The 19,643-nt window shown below is 43.0% G+C and overlaps 1 protein-coding gene across 7 annotated transcripts in view; it reads right to left on the reverse strand.

Annotated features, from left to right (window-relative positions):
* Smarca2 (SWI/SNF related, matrix associated, actin dependent regulator of chromatin, subfamily a, member 2) overlaps window positions 1-19,643 on the reverse strand; it is a 172,315-nt gene that overhangs the window by 142,414 nt on the left and 10,258 nt on the right. For 6 of the 7 annotated variants that reach the window (XM_052714360.1, XM_052714355.1, XM_052714359.1 and 3 more), the window contains exons 2-4: window positions 15,387-15,652; window positions 11,105-11,231; window positions 4,572-5,012 (exon numbers count right to left, since the gene is read on the reverse strand). In XM_052714360.1, coding sequence (XP_052570320.1) covers window positions 4,572-5,012; window positions 11,105-11,231; window positions 15,387-15,611 — 793 coding nt within the window. In that variant the 5' untranslated portion in view covers window positions 15,612-15,652. Of the gene's footprint in view, window positions 1-4,571; window positions 5,013-11,104; window positions 11,232-12,177; window positions 12,383-15,386; window positions 15,653-19,643 lie in introns of those variants that run through there. The other variant, XM_052714361.1, reaches the window with a different exon arrangement.

Genomic DNA, 19,643 nt, shown 5'->3' on the forward strand with positions numbered 1-19,643 from the left:
CATTTAAGATGGGGAGGAACACTTTCTTCTTTTACCACCATAAGATTGTTCCCTCACTTCTCCAAACCACAACTTTTTCAGTTCTTGTTTTTATACTGCTTTAATCCCTAAAAGGAAAAGAGAATCAAAACGAAAAGAAAAATGTGCCTTGGTCTGGAGTTCTGCCCACAAGAGCAAGGACAGGGCTCCGCTTAAGAAGTGGCCAACCACCCCCCCACCCCCCCACAAACAAACAGGAGCCTTCTCCGGCACACATGCTCAGTGCACAGGGCATCATGCTAAGGAACAACGTCACGTCCTGTGAGTTCTGCTCTGGGATAATTGGGGGAAGGACCAACCCAGCAAGGTGACACATTCTCTTCTCGCATTAAGTACACTAGGAAATGGGATGGAAATTTAAGAACCTCCAGAGGAGTGCATGGCCTAAAATGTCTTTCTTTTTTTTTTTTTTTCTGAAAGATTGGCAGCATGTTTATGAGAAAATGTGCTTTTTTTAAAGGGGGAAGGGTATAAAACATGAGTCAAGTTTAATACTGACTTTAAAAAAAAACCCTTGCACTATTTAGGCTTATCGTAATGCCAATAAAAACAAATGCCTTCATCCACTAAGGGTGTCTGTCCTGTATCAGATTTCTGCACAGGTTTTGAAGGATGGACACTCCTGTTAGCAGCAGGGATGTGTAGCTCTAGGAAAGAGATATCTTGGTCTTCTTTCACCCATGGCTTCCTTGCCCACTTGAATAGAAAACAATATATACCCACATATTTCCATTTCCTACTAAGCATGACATCTGTAAAATACAAAAGACATGAGCAGTGGATAATAAAATCAAGTCCCTTTGTTGATAGGGATGTGATAAGACAGGCACAGACAAAGAGGTGGGTACTTAAGAAGGGTACCCCTCTTGTGGAAATGGCCCAGAAAATGTATGCACAGTTAGGTTCAGTAGACATGAAGTATTGTTATCTGGATATACTCAGATAATATAAACTTCACCCTTTAAATCTCACTCTTTCATTCATCTCCATGATTAGACCCTTGGGTGGAAAGGTTTCTCAGATGAAGAATTCAGCATCCTACCTTCTGTGGGATACTTTCATGCTGAGTTGAGGTCACTGAAAAGCTACTAACGCCTTTGGAGGCCTATGACATGGCAAGTGCTACCCCAAGACAGGCTTCATGCACCATGGATTATGCTCATATCCCATGATGCTACCTCTCGGGAACTTCACTGTATTCCCTCTTCTCTCCCAGCTGCCAGCTATCCTGCTGTAAGCAGCTGGTCCCTGCATTAAACCTGGTTGTTCAAACCACTCATGCCCTAAGATGACCAATTCTGTTAACACCAGGTCCAGAGTAAGAGCGAAAAGAAGCCATGATAGGAAGCTGCGATCTGCACTCTTAATTCGCGAAAGAGCTGAGGCACCCATACTTTGCAGATCCTTTCCCTGCTCTTGAGAATGTGGGTCAAGAAGGCAGCCTTTGGGAGAAAGAGTCAAGAACAGGAGCTCTCAAGTCACAAGTGCTAGGGTCTGGACCTAGCTGCCCTCCATGCCACAGAGACAGCATGTGCCAAGGATGCTACAGAGCACAGCGAAGCAAGAAGGTTCTCAGTGAGTCTAAGCTACATACACATAAAAGTTTTCCTATTTGGCCAAATTCTCTAGAGCTTTACTTTTACAGTTTAAAAATCTACTGAGGGTTCAAACTGTCATTTCCCTGCATGGAGTTTGGGGTACTCTTTCACGTCATACTATTTGGTCCCATATTATCCTACATCTATCAAAAGGTTCCCTGATAGTCACACAGAAATCTGGGTATGAAATAATATTTTTTTTCTTTAAAAACACAACTGCTAAACTGATAGTGCTGGTGCATGCCTGTAACCCCAGATCTTAGACAGAGACAGAAAGATTACTAAGGGTGCAAGGCCAGCTGGGGATTCAAAGAAAGAGAGCGTGTCTTAAAAACAACACACACACACACACACACACACACACACACACACACACACACACACACAAGCAAAATAAAAAAAAAGATTGCTATGTTCTAAAAGTTTGTATCTCCCCAAATTCCTATGCTGGAATCCAAATCCTCAAATAGATGGTATTAGGAGGTAGAGGAAATTAAGCAAAATTAGGCAAAGCTCTCACGAATGAGACCAGTGACTATGTGAAAGGACACAGAGAGTTCCCTCACCCTGTATACTGTGGGAGGGTACAGCATAGGTGCCTCCTATGACCCAGAAAGCAGAGACTCACCACATGCTAAATCTTCTGACACCCTAAGGTTGGAAGTCCCAGACTCTAGAACTATGAGACACAAATTTCCACTGATTGTGTTTTTCATTTTTGTTTTCTGATAGGGCCTCATGCATCCCAAGCTGGGATTCAAACTCACCATGCACCTGAGGATGACAGTGGCCTTTTGACCATCCTACATCTACCTCCCAAGTGCTAGGATCATGTGGAGGTCAAAAGGAATAGGTGTTCTTCTCTATCATTCTCTGCCTCATTCCCTTGAGATCTCCATCTGAATACACAGCTTGGCTGGCAGCCAGCAAGCACCAGCAATCTTCCTGTCTCCCTACCAATCCCTCCCCTACAGTACCCAGATTACAGGTGCACACAACCACACATGATCTTTACAGGGTTTCGAGGGACTTGAACTCGGGTCCTATTGCCTGCACAGCAAGCACTCTTACCCACTGAGCCATCTCAGCCAAGAGACTCATTTCTAATGCTACATCTACAACTAACAACAAGAATTCGCCTTCCTGGTATCTAGTTTTGAAATTAAATCTATCAGAAAAGGAACACAAACTCAAAAATTAGAACATTTAAGACAAAACAAAACTACCAATCAGAATCCTTCCTTCTTACTCCAGTTCCTAAACCTAGGACAAATATCCCAAATTCCTTGTTCTCACAGTGATGAGATTGTCAGTTTGCCCAAATGACTGACAGCCATTCATAGGAGATGGTACTAGTGTCTGGGGAGCATGACACTCCCCACAATCCAAAGCCCTCAGAGCTAAACTGTAAGCTCTGTTTATCTAGTTCTTTCTAAAGATTTAAATCATTGACTCATTGATTAGGGAAGAGGGTCATGTATGTCACCGAATGCATTTGCAGGTCAAGGGACAACTTTATGGAGTCATTTCTCTCCTTCTACCTTTAAGTAGTTTCCAGGGATGGAACTCGTGGTCCACCAGGCTTGCAGGGTAAGTGCCTTTACCAAAGACTATCTTGAGATGCATACTAGAGATGCACCCTTCATAGAGGAGCACACTAAAGCCCCTGCACCTCTGAGTTCTAGCAACGTGAAAAAGTCGTGTCTCCAGAAGGCCATGCAAGGGACTACATCATGACCACCTGTTGTTAATCATAGCTTCTCATTCTTATCCCAGAGTCTAAGAAATAGGCCATGTGGGTCTGTTACAAATGATTCTATCATGCAAAGCCTTTCACAATAATAATGAAGATAGAATGATAGTCGGGATTCCGTATCTGTGAGTCCCAACTCTGAATTCAACTAACCACAGACAGAAAACCCTTGGGGGAAAAAAATGTATCTGTACTGAGTGGCTATAGACTTTTCCTTGTCATTATTCCCTAAACAATACAGTGTATCAACTATACAGATAGCACTCACATTACAGTCAATATTTCTCATAAATAATCTGCGGGTGATAGTGTACGCAAAAGGATATGCATAGCTTAAATGCAAATGCTACACCACACTTCATATAAGGGACTTGAATATAACGGATCTTGGTATCCGCTGGGGTCCTAGAAGCAATCTGCTTCAGACACAAGGAATGACTGTAATTTGAAGGATAATCACACCTGGGAGATCTACTTTATATTCTCATGCCAGAAACGGCTTTGTGTCCTCTGAGAAATTGGGAAGCCACTTCCTTCCGAATGGTGAGAATTAGATACATGACCCCATCTCCTCGTGGCTCTGTCAGAAAACTCAAGTCATCTTTGAAGCTCAGCCACAGCAACTGTGGGGGGCTTTTATGGGCTCCCCATTCCTGACCTGGATTCTTGCTTCTTTAAAAAATTTCCCATGTGTCTGCTTCTTTATTTGATAATATTTCTTTTTACAATAGGTCTCATCAAATGCACAAATGTTTTTCCAACAAAAAGGGTAAGAAATAAATAAATCAACAAATATTGAAAGACTCAGTTGGGGGCCAATTTGAGCAGGGAGTTCTAGAGATGGATGCAGAGGAAACAGGGGTTCCTAACCTGGAGTATATTTGATGGGCTTCCAAGCAACCTTGTACCTCTTAAAAGAGAATGAGAGATCATGGCAGAATGCGCTTCTGTGCTTTCTCCCTGGGTTCCCAGCTTCCAGGAGGGTGTCTGATTAAGAAACACTGCTCTAGGATCATTTAGATAGCAGGAACTAAGACTCTTAGCCTCATCTCCATGGAACAGAAAGAGGTAGAGAAAAGGGTTCGATCAGCCCCAGCCTTCTACCATGTGCGTCTGTGTGCTCGAGGCTGCTTATCCACGCTGGACCGCAGTGATACTCATTTGGTTGGGTATTCACCTACCAGATGGTCTGTTGTAGCTAACAAGGGCTGGCTGCTGCTGCTGTGGCTGCGCCTGCGCCTGCTGCTGAGGCTGCTGGGGCTGCTGCTGTTGTTGCTGAGGCTGCTGTTGCTGTTGCTGCTGCTGCTGCTGCTGTTGCTGCTGCTGCTGCTGCATGCCAGGCAAGGTCCTTTTTCCCTGGACTGCAAGCTGCAGCGTTTCAGGGAGGGGCTGGCCCCTGGCCAACATTTTGTAAGCTAAAATCTGAGCTCGAAGCTGATGCAGCTGGACAGGACTGAAAGGTGAGGGACCTCTGTTAGGCTGGTTCATGGCCTGCAGATCTCCTGGGATGAGTGGCCCTGGCTGGCTCGGTGGCATCTGGGGTGGAGTTGGGCCTCCTCCAGATATAGGGCTGGAGATGTGCTCTGGGGCTCCCAAAGGAGAGGGATGTGGTGACATATAACCTAAAATAAAACACAAGATCACAGGCTGTAGTAGATGACCCTGAGAGAGCGAGGGGTAGTCTTGAATGCTCTAATAATTTAGTAGTGCAACACTACATGATTGAAATTTAAGGTATAGTTAAGTTAACAATTGCATATATCTTAGAAGTTTAATCTATAATATAGCTTATAGATATATAATATATATAATATACAATATAATATATAGTAATTTAAAATTACCAATAAGCACATTAAAAAAGGTCAAAGAAACAGGTAAAGGTAATTGTATAACAGTTTATTTAACACCCACAAGATTAACACTTCAAAAAGAGCAATTTTGTATTCTTTTTTCATAATAGGCCTTTGACATTCAGCATCTCATGCTCACAGAACATCTCCATTTCTCTAGCCACATTCCAGATGATCAATAGCCACTTGTTCCCTAGAAGGCAAACTGCTTGTGGTGGCTGTACACCTGTGGGAACGGCAATGAAGGGCAGTATTCGACATCAGAGGTGGCTCCAAGCTACTCAACAAAACATGACGAGGTCTAAAGCGGCTCGGTGCCGAATAAACAGTGTCTTATGAAGAAATCAAATATTATTTGGTTGATTATCAGGCAAGCTGTGACTAACAGGCAATTACTGAGGGCTGAGGGCCGCAGCTACTGTGCCAGGACTGTACACAGCATCTCAAACTGAGTCTGTCCAGAAAGAGGCTGAGCCAGGGACTGAATGCAGGTCCTTTATATGGGAGGTGCAGGGCCACTCTGAGGAGTATGGAGAGGTGATATACGGGAGGGAAGGTGGCCAATAAAAAATGCATTACCAAGCCAGCTGTTGCAGCAGGCCTGGAAGATTAATCCACTGCCGAAGCTTTGGGATACAAGATAAATAAACTACCTACAATTATTCCAGGGGAGGAGTGAAGAGGCCGGGGTATTTCAGCTCCTACGGTATCAGTCACTGGTTACACCACTAGTTATCACTAATGCTCTGGGGGTCATCTGTGCTCAGAGGACTAGTCCACTGTGGGTAAGGCCGGTGTCACCAGGCAGAGGTGAATCAAGATGATGATGCCAGCCGATGGACATCAGGCAGGTGTAACCACAGAAACGACAGAAGGTCTGAAGCACATAGGGGGAGAGCATATACTGCCGTATCAATCTTCAGCACAGCACTTTGAAGGCAAATACTGTCACCCCAGTCTAAGATAAGGCTGCGGAGGCTCAGAGAGTGAGTCTCAATGTCACACAAGTAAATCTTCACAGCTCAGGTTTTCAACCAAGCCTGTCTGGTTCTAATGCATACATTCAAATAAGCTAATGTACATTTTGTTATGTCAAAATGAGTCAAGTATTTAAAGTCTCAACAACCTCATCAAGGCTTAGGATATCACATACAAAAGGAAGCCACCAATTTGGGTTTTAAAATACCAAATTGAGGAAATAATATTTTTCTTAAGGAAGAAAAATTTAAACGGCACAGAATTTTCAAGGGAGTTATTTCAGAAGGTGACCTGCATAGCTGAGCTGAGCAACAATACCCACAACATTTGACTGAGAGTTGTGGGAGGGGATTCAAGACAGAGAAAGGAGCCAACCGGCCATTGTAATCCAACAGCTGCCTTAAGCTAAAACAAAGTACCAATTTTAATAAAGTGAAAGGAATCCCCAGGCAGAACAGGACAAACATAGATGAAGAGGCTTGATCCTTCAATGAATGTGTGCATTTGGCAGTTATCATAAAGGTCACCACAGGCCCGGTTACGAGATAAGGGCTGTGTGTGGGAAACCATGTCCATCTGGATAAAAGAGGGGCACAGCCACAAAGGTCCACAGGTGGGTGACCCTCACACACCACTGCCATGCTGAATCTCAGAGAAAACAAAGGATACACTTAGTTTTTGTGTGGTTTTGCCATTTGGAGAGTGAATAAATTTAACAATACCCCCCCCATAAGAATTGGTGTTCTTCTATTGGTTGCTAATAAGTGGAATACCATGTGGGGAACTCCTACCATGGAAGAAGACTGCTAGGCCTCAAAACCCAAGACCCTACTTCATGAGGGGGCATACATCACCAGGACTGGGTTCTAGCTAGCTGTCTATGCAAGTGAGCCATGGAAACCTCCCTGAAGCCAGCCTGCTAGATTAGCAGAAATATTCCAACAATGAATAGGGTATCAGTAAGATTCTTAACTTTTGCTATTAATATCTTTCCTTGTTCAGGACGCTGACATTCACCCCTTAAAAGTAAGCTGGTATAAAAAGGTTTGTTCACTACACACCTTTCTTGCCAACTCTGAACTGGCTACAAGAAGAAAAACTTCTTTACCACAGAAACTTACATTCTCACAGTAGGAAGGTACGACACGGGGTGAAGATGAGTCTTCTGCTGCCCACCTGGTCTCGCTCATCTCCTAAGTTGTCAAGTGTAAGTTCATCCACAAGTCACAGAAGGCCTGGCACAATGGACTAACACACTGAACAAACCCATATAAACTCCACTGTATAATGCAGCTTAGCAAACCACTGTTTTAAACTATGAATAAGGCTTTGCTATGAGGTTGAGCCAAGAGCAAGATGATGTCACAAAGATGAGACAACTGCAGTGAAGAGAAAATAAGATGAAAGAGTTTGTATCTAAAATGTACCCCAAAGGTCTACATGCTGGACACAGGTTTGGGCCTGCGTGGTAGAACTTTAAAGAGGTGGTGTCTACTGGAAGGAAGCAAAGTAATCAGGGGTGTGCTAGTGACTGGGATAGCAGGACCCCGATTCCTTCCTGTCTCTCTGTGTCTTTGCTTCTGGGGTGCTATAAGGTAAGCAGGCCTGCTCTACCCCCTTGATCTTTTTATAATGTATTTTGCCATCTCAGGCCTAAATTCACAGAGCCAAGGTGGACTGAAATATTTGTAATTGAACCAAAATAAACTTTCTCTCCTTCTAAGTGGATTGTCTGGAATTTTTGTAACAATGATGCAAAGCCAACCAACTAACACTGGCCACTGAGAAGTTACAGGAAAGTATTAATAAGTTTGACAAGAAGAACCTGACAGAATACAATTCATATTGCAGGATCAACCCATACAGGAAGACATTTTACCTCACATTTGATCAAAAGAAACTGGGGGTGGAAAGAAATTATTTCCCAGGATTTACAGAAGATGTTAATAGAATCATTCTGTCACTGTGACATTAAAAATGTGACAGTGGCTCAGCTACAGAGAGGGATTTTTTTTTTCTACATGAGTAGCATCCCATAAAACCTGAGGAGACACAGAATCTAAACGGTGCATCGGCATTACATATTTTGGTAATTATCCTTAGTTGAGAAAACAGAGGGAAGAAATTGCCTCCGAGTGAATATGCATTTGCGTGAAGACGACACTGTGGATGCAGATGTCACTCTTTTGGAAGTTTGATTTGATTTACTCATCCAAAAGTGTCACAAAAATGGCAGTTTTCCTTCACTAGACTTCAAGAGTTACTATATCTTCAGTTTCACCTTGCCTTAGAGAGAAGCAATAAGCTCTCTCTCTTCTATTAATAATCCCAAACTTTTTAAATACCAATTTTATATGTATTATATATGTATATATATGTATATATGTATACACACACACACACACACACACACACACGCATGCTCGCTCACTTGCCTATAAAGGCCTTCTCAAGCCACTGTGCTAAAAGTAAACAATGTTATCACTGGGACCATCAGGTACACAAGTATTTACTGAGGGAAATGGTTTTGCCTTGTAACCAACAGCCTAAAGTCACTTAGTATGGACTGAGCTAAGGCTGGCAGCCTTCTGATCAACGCTGGACCTCTCTACATCTGTGTGTTTAGAAAGAAGTTTCCACTTCTTTTGGGACTTTTAAGATGCACACTATTACCAAGTTGAAATTCTTTTTAGATCATTACTTAGAATAGAAATGCATTATACCAATACTGCTTTATTTAAACACACACACACAGACACACACACACACACACACACACACACACACACACACACACACACACACCTTGAAATAATTTACTCCCTAGTCTACGGTACACTTTACTATTGTACTAATTACATACTAGTTCTGACTCCACTGACTGAATGTCCCCCCAATAACTGATGTAATTTATATAAAAATTGAGATCTATTTAAAAATGTTAGTTGATGAGTGTATCATTTGTTTCTGTATCTAATGGAGCAGTTTACTGAGTGTGCGTAGAGTCATATACTGGCTCTCCTGCCAAGCAATGGAGATCCAGAGGTAAATAAGATACTCTTAAGGTGAGAAGGGGAGCCACACTATCAGAGAATTTTTAGGAAAAATAAATGTGACACTGTTCTCAATTATGACATTCAGGTGTCTTCATTCATTTGTTCAGGAGTTTTCACACGGTATCACTTCTAGATGTGGAACAACGCCAGGAGCAGAAAAAAGTTCAAGCATCTGGCTTTAGGAGTCAACTGCATGTAATCCATCCACACCTTCCAGGTGCTAAAACTGAGGTCTCATTATGACTGTGAGCACACGTGGCCCCTTAGAATTTAAACAATGAACCTAGAAGTATCGCCACAATTCATTCTCAGTAGTCCTGAGTCCAACTTCTCCTTCCTGTCCTTCAAAAGGCCTCAATCCTTCACATCATTTTTCTATAAGGTCAAGATTTCATGAGTCATCTTGTCTGCCAACAAGATTCACATCAGACCCCGGGATGGTCAAGACTACAGATGATAACATAGGGACACCCTGATGTCAGCCTCCATGACCGTTTACTTCTATTTCAGAAAGAAAACATCTGTGAATGTGTTTCTCTAAATCTTCACAGCCAAGTCTTTCCCTGGTGGATCTGACTGTAAATAAATGGAGGAAAATGTAAACACTTAATTACAGGGACGTATGTATGACACAAACCACAGGTGTCCCAGAAGAATATCCACATACCAGTGTCAACTGGCACTAGATTAATGCATGGCCTTCATGTGTAAAAATGACCAAGTGATGATTCTGAAATCAGGCTACGGTGTACTTTAACGTCTCTGAAGTATCTTAATATCCCTTTCATAGAGAAGGAAGGAGACAAGACATGAAGGACATGAAGGAAAAGAGAAAGTCACATATTGATTACCTATGGTCGGGGGTTGAATTGTGAGTACTGCTCCCCACAAAGAAATACACATTGACATCCTACCCTCTGAACCTGTGAACGCTACCTCATCTGGAAATAGGGTCAATGCAGATGACACCAAATTAAGATGAAGTTATACTAGATTAGGGACCATCTTGACCCAAATATCCAAGAGGAGGAGCTGAATACAGGGACAGACAGTGAAAATGCCTTGTGGTGATGAAGGTGGAGACCGGAGTGTTTCCTGTGTAAGTCTAGGAATGCCAAGGTTCACTGGGAATCAGCAGGAGCAGGGGAGGAGTCTTCTCTGAAACCTTAAGAGACAGTAGTCTCTTCTGACACCTTGGTCATGAACTTTTAGCCCTCAGATCTATGAGAGGATAGATTTATTTTGGGCCACTAGGTTCAGTTACTTGCTACCATAAGCCTAGGAGTCCACTGAGTCACTGAACAGGAATGGGAGGTGGTTTTGCTGACAGAAAACATCACCTTTGACCCAGTGTGTAAGTGTCAACTCAAGGAACACAGGGTTTTAGGTCATCTTATTTTTACATCTATGCTGTTGTTGACAGAGAGATCTAGATTTTTTTTTTCTTGTCCTTATTAATTACTAGCAATGTATACTCAGAGAAATAAGGAATTTCCTAAACTTTAGCTCCCCCAATTACGAGTTAGGAGTGACATCATTTGCCTTACAAAATCACAATAAAGACTCTCAATAAATGACATGAAGCTCCATAGAGTGTACTCAGATGCATTGTGTTGATAAAATTACTAGGACTTTGGAAATAAAATTACCCAGATGAATAATAATTTTTTGTTGGATGAAGAGGGTGGCAGATTTCTCCAGAGAAAGAAAGCTAACTGGATTCAACCATCTTTAGACACATAGGTTAAAGCCATAATTAAATTACCACCGGGAAAGACTGAAATAGTATGGTCTGAAGACAAAATCCAGTGTGCAGAGGACACAAACCTTGGCTGTGCTGATCCATTGGGCTCTGGGGAGGGCCCATTCCCGGGTGTGGTGGGCGCATGCTGGTGCCCTTCATGGATCCACAGTGGTCGTCTACAATCCCCTTGTCATGTATCACGTCCATGGGCTGAAACACATAAAGGGCATCCATTAGACACCTCTTTAAGGTAGAGTATTTCTAGGAAGACTAGCAAAAGATATCTCCAGTCTTTCATGACATGACACAATCATTTACTATGTATTCCATCGTCTTATATAAATTTATATACTTCATAGATAAAAACAATAGTAAGAAAGATTACACCAATAGGATCAGCAAAACCATCTCTAAGTCAAAAAAACGAGGCTTTAAAAACTGTTGAATTTCATTCTTTGGCCAATGTTACAATCTGTTTTTTACTTGCCAATTAAAAAAAAATAATAAAGTACCGTTCACAGGGTAGACAAATATTACTCTCTCATACCTCTGTAAAGAGTCTTGAAACCTGTTACATACTGAACTTATCCTGGAGTCCAAATGAAGGCTACATGAAATGTCTGAGGTGACTTATTTTTCTGGTAATTTTCTTCACTGGATGAATGAACTAAGGAAAGTTAAAAAGTTCAACCAGAAGGTTCCATGGCAGTTGGGAAGGAGAAGAACATACAGGGCCAAGAAGCAAAGGGGGGTGAGTACTGAAAAGGAGGGTGTGAAAGCAGTGGGGGGGGGGATACGCTGCAGAGGGAGGAAACGGAAGAGGCTAAAGGCACAAGCTGGAAATGAGTACCACGCACAGGGGCTGGACATGGGACCTGAGGCCCAGAGCGGGAGAGACAGACAATACAGCGCTATTGAACTGATGTTAATCCAATCCAGAATCAGGCAATGGAGCATGTGTTTGGAAAAGGAAAAGTCTATTCTTCCCCCAAACTGTAATAGCAATTTTCAAAACAGCCTAGAAGGAACATTTCCAAGAGTTTATAAAAACCAAATTACTTCAAGCAAGAAAGTATGAGTGTTTGCAGTTTTGGAGAAAAGAAAGTTAATTTCTGCAGAGTCAAAAGCACGCACTTGAAAAGAGGGAAATTTTTACCATAAAGAGGATGTTCAGAAGAAAAATGGGAAGAATCTGGTATAAAGAGTGTCACTGAGTCTGGTAAGTAGTAATAATAGAGAGGAAATCAAAGCCATGCAGCAGATGTATTTAGGCCGCTTGTTTACTTATTTTCAGTGATGTTGAAAAGCGAAAAGCTGAAGCTCAGAGGGAGATGGAGGAGGAAGACAAGGAACCCAGCCGCCTGAAAAAAAAAAAAATGAAGAAAGTGACAGCATCTGGCCAGCAGGTGTGCGCTCCCTGAGTTCACTCAGGTCCTCTGGCAGAGAGCTAGCTGAGGGGCTGCAAGGGAGGGAGAGCAGGATGGCAAGATCTGCAAGGCTCAAAAGGGAAAACTGCCAAGCTCACAGGCAAGAGAAACACAAAACAAAAAGGAGTACCCAGGAGTGTAGAAAATATGAGACAAAAGCCATGGGCCAGAAGAGATGACAACCAATAAAACAATAGCAAAGCAGGGCAGGACCAACGCTCACCCACACACTTAATTTTTAAATGCTTCGATCACAAAGGTTAACTAAACATGTCCTGCACATTTTTTCCTTCATTTGGAAGGTGGTGAGGCCTTTACCCTCAGGTCATCCCAAGGTTCTGTAACACACAGACAGAGTCTACAAGGGCAGGGTAGATCTAGAGGATAACCCCAAAGTTAACACGGTATGAGATGGTTCAATGACTTCAGTACGTCAAGATGTCACCCCATAATATGCTAGGGGAAACAAGAGGCTTTAGTTCTGTAGATATCTAACAAGGCAAACACGGATTTTTTTTTTTTTTTTAAAGTAGGGTAGCCAGGCATGACAACACAGACTTGTAATCCCAGGAGGCCAGAGATGGAAGGAGAACAGGAGGTCAAGGCCATTCTGGGTTACATAGTGATGTCAAGGCCAGCACGAGTTACATGAGACTCTATCACAAACAAAGAAAAAGGTGGTATGCAAACTTGGGGATACTACAGAAACACATTCTTAAATACAAAGAGGATGTTTCAGAGTAATAAAGAGAGGCAGTATGGTTCTGTGATTAGAAAAAAACCCACACCTGTCTATGCATACCAGTGCTTATACTGTACCTTTACCAAATATGGAAAAAGTAAGGTGTGGAATGCACATACACCTGTTTCCTTGGGTAATTAGCTCATTTATCTTGGTACTGTTCCACTTTTCACAATAAGCACATACTACTTTTCTGATCTGGAAATCATCAGATAACTTTTTTTTTAAAAGCAGACCTTCCCTTTGGGGTTCTAACACCCTACACCTTGAAAATGACCTGAAGTCCTGTAAAGTGAGGGAAGACCCACCCCTTTCCCTGAAGATGCTTTTGTTTCAAGTAAGTGTCTTCTAGCACTTGTCTACTGTGATGGATAACTGTGTGTCACCTCAACTAGACCACAGGTCTCCAGATACGTGGTAAGCATTATGTCTGGGTGTGTCTTCGAGGGGTTTCCAGATGAGGTTAGTATTTGAATGTCAACTGAAGCAAGCAGAGTACCCTGGCCTGTGTAGCAGACATCATCCCAAATTCACGCAGAGCCTGAAGACAGCAAAAGCTGAAGGTCAGGAGCAGGTCTGTTTTCTCCTGACCTCGGCTGCTAGTTGCTCTCCTGACCTTCACTAGAGCTTACAGGATTCACTTTTCTGATTCCTACTGGCTCCTCTGGGTCTCCAGCCTGCTGACTGCAAACTGTGTGACTTCTCCAGAGGCCAACTCCTCAGGATAAATCTCTCATACGCCATTGGTTCTATTTCTCCAGAGAACCCGGATGTATGTGCTGCATGTACAAGGGGCAGCCCCACACGTGATATCATCCACATGAGTTTAAAGCCTGCACTTGTCTCATGAGGCAAGACCTTTAGGAAATACATGATGCCCTTATTGGTTTTCTTTGCTTTGCTAACCTTGAAAGCAAATAGCCAAAGAGGAACTTTCTTTCTCAAAAAGGCTGTCTTTAGCATCTCCTCGAAGGGCTCAATGCCAAAAGGTACTAATGTGGCCATCCTCATAGCATATATCTCATATAGAAAGGATCGCTAGGAACTATAATAGAAATGAACAAGCAGATCTTCTGAACGAGAATAAGGCTGCTTCACAGAGACAGAGAATTCCCAAGATTCCCCACTGCGGCTCACTCGCCACACTAGAGACTGAACTGAGACTCTGGAGCCAATCTTAGCTATCTATTTATCTCAAGAAACCAATCAAGGAAAAGTTCCCTAGAAAATATTTAATTTTAATAAAGTCTTTTGAAAATATACTTTCTAAAGATTTTATTTGTGTACGTGTATATGTGTCTGCGCACGCACGCATCATGCATGCCACACATGAGGATGCCTGAGGAGTCCAGAAAAAGAGGCCAGGTCATTGGAGCTGCAGTTACAGGTGAGTGTGAGCTGCCCAATGTCAGTACTGTAAGAACAGCAAGCAATCTTAACCACTGATCCATCTCTTCAGGCCCTGAAATATCTTTAGAAAAAGACTTTGACCTTTCACTCTGAAAGATCTCGCTTATCAAATAAATTTCAAGATTTTTAGGGAAGAACAATTTTCAATATATTGATTTATGGATGATTAAGTTATATGAGAGATGGAGGGGGTAGTCTTATTTACTAATGTACTTACTCATCAAGACAAAATACCTGTAACCCACTAATCCTCAAATTTGCTCACATCGTATGGTAGACCTTCGTATTTTTGTTTTTGTTTTTGGTTTTTTTTTTTTTTTTTTTTTTGAGACAGGGTTTCTCTGTGTAGCTTTGCGCCGTTCCTGGATCTCGCTCTGTAGACCAGGCTGGCCTCGAACTCACAAAGATCCGCCTGCCTCTGCCTCCCAAGTGCTGGGATTAAAGGCGTGCGCCACCACCGCCCGGCTTTCGTATTTTTTTTTAAATACATCATTATTACTGGGCCATCTGTAACAGTGAAAATACAGCAAAGGCAGTGTGTTTTACATTAGTTTGGGGAGGGTTGTTTTTGCTTCTTAAGACAGACTCTCCTTACATAGTTCAGGTTGGCCTCAATCTCCCAAGTACTGGGATTATAGGAATGTTTTTAATAACACTCAAATTAACACAGATTTCTAGCTAGATCCTCATGTTAACAACAGGAGAAAGCAGGAAGAGTCATCAGGAATGCTACCCAGCCATGCCTAGGAAGACACACGAAGTGGGAGAGAGCTCACACAACCTTACCTTATGCATCTGATGCATGCCTTCCTGGGGGAAGTCTGCAGAGCCCATTGTTGACATAGGATGGGAGACACTGGGGGGTCCAGGACTGGGTCCCATCATGCTGTGAACAGAACCTGGAGATGGTCCTGGTCCTGGACTAGGCCCCAGAATTGGTCCAGGAGAGGGTCCAGGCCCTGGCGAGGGCCCAGGATGGGGCATTGCAGCTGGGTCTGTGGGTGTGGACATCTACTTCTCCTGGCTCTGCCAGTCAGCAGAGTGACACTAAGCTGGAGAGGGGGATAGAAAAGAAAAGAAAGGAATGTTTTAAACATGATGTTAAGATCAAATAAAACAGTTGTTAGAATTTGATGGTGCCATTTCTATAACTAACATCAAACAGAATTACTCTGTCTCCTCCAGATGTTTGAATGAATGTGATATATATCCCTGGGCCCCAGTCTTTATGAAGACCACTTGTTTTAAAAAACACATACTCTAAGTGATTCCCCAGGAACATAAATCATCCAGGATACAGAGAGACTCAGTGGAGCAAATGAAATGTAACCCATAAGCAGAATCTAAACAAGTCTGAAATTTTTGACTAAACACAACAGACACTCTCCATTATAGACTGGCTTAGACACCTTAGAAGTCATTAAGTGCAAACCCCACCTATCCCCCAACCCCCAAAATCACTGGAATAGAAAATCCTTTACAAATAAGTACCCAGCCAAGACTCGTTTTCATAAGCCAACAGGCAATAAAAACTTCACAAAGAATTCTAGATGGCTAAAGGGGAGGAGGGAGATACAAGTCCATCAATTGATAATAAAAAGAGAAGTCCCAATTACAGAAAAAGAAGAAAGCAAGCCGGGTGGTGGTGGCATGCCTTTAACCCCAACACTTGGGAGGCAGAGGCAGGCTGGTCTCTGTGAGTTTGAGGCCAGCCTTGTCTACAGAGCAAGTTCCAGGATGCCAGGGCTACATAGCGAAACCCTGTCTTGAAAAAAACAAAACAAAACAAAGAAAAGAAAAAGAAAGAAGCTATGGGGATCACACAAGTACAGGTTCACACACACTCAGACACAATTACTAGGTAAGCTCTTGATGCTTCTTGGAGTCAGGTAACACAGTACAAGCCAAAACAAAAACAACAAATCCCAAACTACCACAGTCTGAATGCCTTATCTACCCACCACATCTACTGGGCCGGAAGTAATCAAAATGGACAAAGACAACTTAGCCTCCTCCCAGACAAGTCACAGAACCCAAGGTTTGTGCTAGGCCCCTGGTCAAGGACGCCAGAGGGTAGCTGCCTGTGTTTAGGGATGGACATTCTGTTTCTCCAGACTTAACTGAGCACTACTCTGTCACCCAGCCTCCAAGCCTTCCTGCCATTCCTCCACTAGGAAATGACTGACTGAGTCACTGCACCTTGGATAACTAACGAGTCAAAATGAGTAAATCAGATGTTTTCCAAATTCCCATAGAGATCAGCGATCCTAGCAACACAGCTGAATGCCACTATAATAATCCTTGTTCCATGTTCAGGAGTTGTCCGGCAGGCACACATGGACAGGAGGGAAATATTTTTGTTGTCAACCTCACAGAACACAGAATGGCACCCACACCCCCCCAAGTGACTCCTTTACCTACCATGTAATGGCAGGGGTATAATTAGACTAGCAGCCTAGTCATCCAGAACAGAGCTCCTTCACAGTGAAGAGGGAAGTGAAGAAAAAGTATAAAAGGCCACATCAGCTCCATTCCTGTTCACTTACTGAATCTCCAGACAGCAAGGCCCAGGAAGGCAGAGCCTTGCTCTTCAATCCTGTGTCCCCAGTACCTTCAATCTGTATGCATTACCGGCTCAGAAAATACCTGCTAATAGTCAGGCATGGCAGTTCACACCTGCAATGCCAGCACTTGGGACACGGAGGATGGACCACTGAGAAATCTAGGCTAGCCTGGGCTACAGAGCGAGACCGAAACTCAACATGAACACAAACAAAAACTGGGTGAATAAACAGCAAGCAAAATGTCAAGGGAAAGTAGATTCAATTAATTTTGTAAATCAAAACTAAAGACTAACCAGAGTTTGAGGTGTATAAATAAAGAAATTTTTAAAGGGTAGGCAAAAACATAAGCCACTCTGGTGAACAAATTGAAGTTAAAATGGGAACTCAATGTAAGTACTTACTCAAACAGAGAAGAGTCTGGGGTGAATTATAACCTTAAATACCCTAAGAGCCAAGTGTTATTTATTTTTTGTGATTAACAAAGCAGGTGGAAATAACTTCTGTGTTTGTCTTCCACCTACCTCTCACACAAACACAAACATGTTCGGTCAGCATTTTAAACTTAGGAAGCTGACGTCAATTCAGGGGCACTACAAGTTATAATGTTCTGCCATGTATATCAACAAACTGATACACCCCTTCATTTTTTAGTGAATTAAAGGAAATTACTTAGTTCCTGTTATGGTTTGTTGTGAAATCGGCTTCAGTAGGTATTTTGGTAATATAGTACAAGTTTGAACAATGAAGACACAAACTCTCAGGTTAGCCTGATATTCCTACCACTTGTTTTACATTTTTAATATGTATAAATCCGTGACTGCATTCTGCACGTATTATTACTTTCATTTGGAATCTCTGAGATGTTGTAAAACACACAACTCCAAACAAATACTCCTCTTTTTTACGGAAACTAAAACTTCATATGAGGAAAAGTATATTTGGATGGAAATGGGAGGCTTTGGAGCACATTAAGTGGAATGTTAATATAGGAACATGTTACATGTAAACTACATAATAAGAGATTCCGCAGACTCATGGAGGTAATGAGTGTATAGGTCTAAGAGAAGCAGCATAGTTTAACCCTGGGTCATGTGACTAGGGAATGGTAAAGATCTAGACTCTCAGGATTCGAAGGTGATAATGGCTAACCTCAAATGGAATCCAGAGATCTGATTTCTGTCTTAAGTCTATACCCTGGAGCACTGGAAAGGTCCTTTCCCCGATGGGGTCCCTTGACTCTCTCTAGGCTTAGGATGGGAGTATCTCAAGTGACCTATCTATCTGTCTATGACTGGGCATCTACCATTATCCAGAGGAACTCAAAGTCCTCATCTGATCCTGTGCTTGACAGAGCTCCTGAATGGGCGTCTATGCTAAAACCAGGATTGTCCATCACTCAAGTCCAGACAGGAAGATCTCACAAAGCTAAGGCCAGTAGTCCTAGGCTTATTCTTCTTCTAAATTTCTGCTGGCAACTCTAGTCTTTAGTTCAAAGGCACAACGGCACAATCTTATATTATTATAAAGACACTTAGGGCTCCAGGTTCCAGAGGCACCAATCTCAAGGCAGAGAGCATGCTGTCACCGAGCCAGCCATGGGAGCTTCAAGGCTAGCCTGACCAACTGCTCTTTCCCCTTGTGACCACTCAAACCTTTGCCCCTTTCATCCTTCTTCAAAGCTCTAGACAGCGGGGATAAGGGGCAGGGTGGTCCCAGGAGCACAGTGGAGGAGGAGCAGGGCTCAGTCTGGGTGATAGTTTGACCAAGTCATGAAACCGACAGTCTATTTTCATTTTCTGTTGGGGACAGGGTTTTGCATTGTCTCAGAAGGGAACAGCGATGTGGCTAATACGCTGAAGGGAATATTCCTGAAGGACAGCACAGCTGCCGCCCATACACAGGCAGTGCAGCCCCCTCCCCTCCCTGCCATGTTACCCTCTGCCTCAAGACTAGGGCGCCCTGAGGGCCAGGCCACTGTGTTCTTGGCAAGAATTCTTCAGCTGTACACCCTGTCCCCTTCACCCAGACATTCTTGACTTTACAGTTGGGGGGGGGGTGTGTCCTTTTAAAAGTAAAAGGCCATGGCTGCACTTCCCACCAACTCCAAATCCCACAGCCATCAGCCCCAGTCCCCCTCTTCCTACCCGTCTCCTGGTGAAAGGCTGGGCACCTCCATCTGCACAGTAAAAGGAATTCAACTTCATGGAATTTTAAGGGCCACCACTTCAACTGTGACAACCCAGACAAAGCTGAGGACTCCAGTGGATCTGCAATCCAGGAAATCCCAAGGACCTCCACGTGGGTAGTAGGATTTAAGCACACCTAATGTGCTTCATAATCATTCCGATCCCTTGAAATAAGGAGACAGGGTGTCCGGCTCCCGTCAAAAAGGTGACGGCCAGAAGCCCGGAAAGAAGAGCCTGGCTCGTCCATGGTCACGTGGGTCACGGGAGCAAAACTTCTCATAGAACACTTTATC

Source organism: Peromyscus californicus, unplaced genomic scaffold, assembly GCF_007827085.1.
Source record: "Peromyscus californicus insignis strain IS unplaced genomic scaffold, ASM782708v3 Scaffold_4__1_contigs__length_199733344, whole genome shotgun sequence".
In the NCBI taxonomy this organism is placed as follows: Eukaryota; Metazoa; Chordata; class Mammalia; order Rodentia; family Cricetidae; genus Peromyscus; species Peromyscus californicus.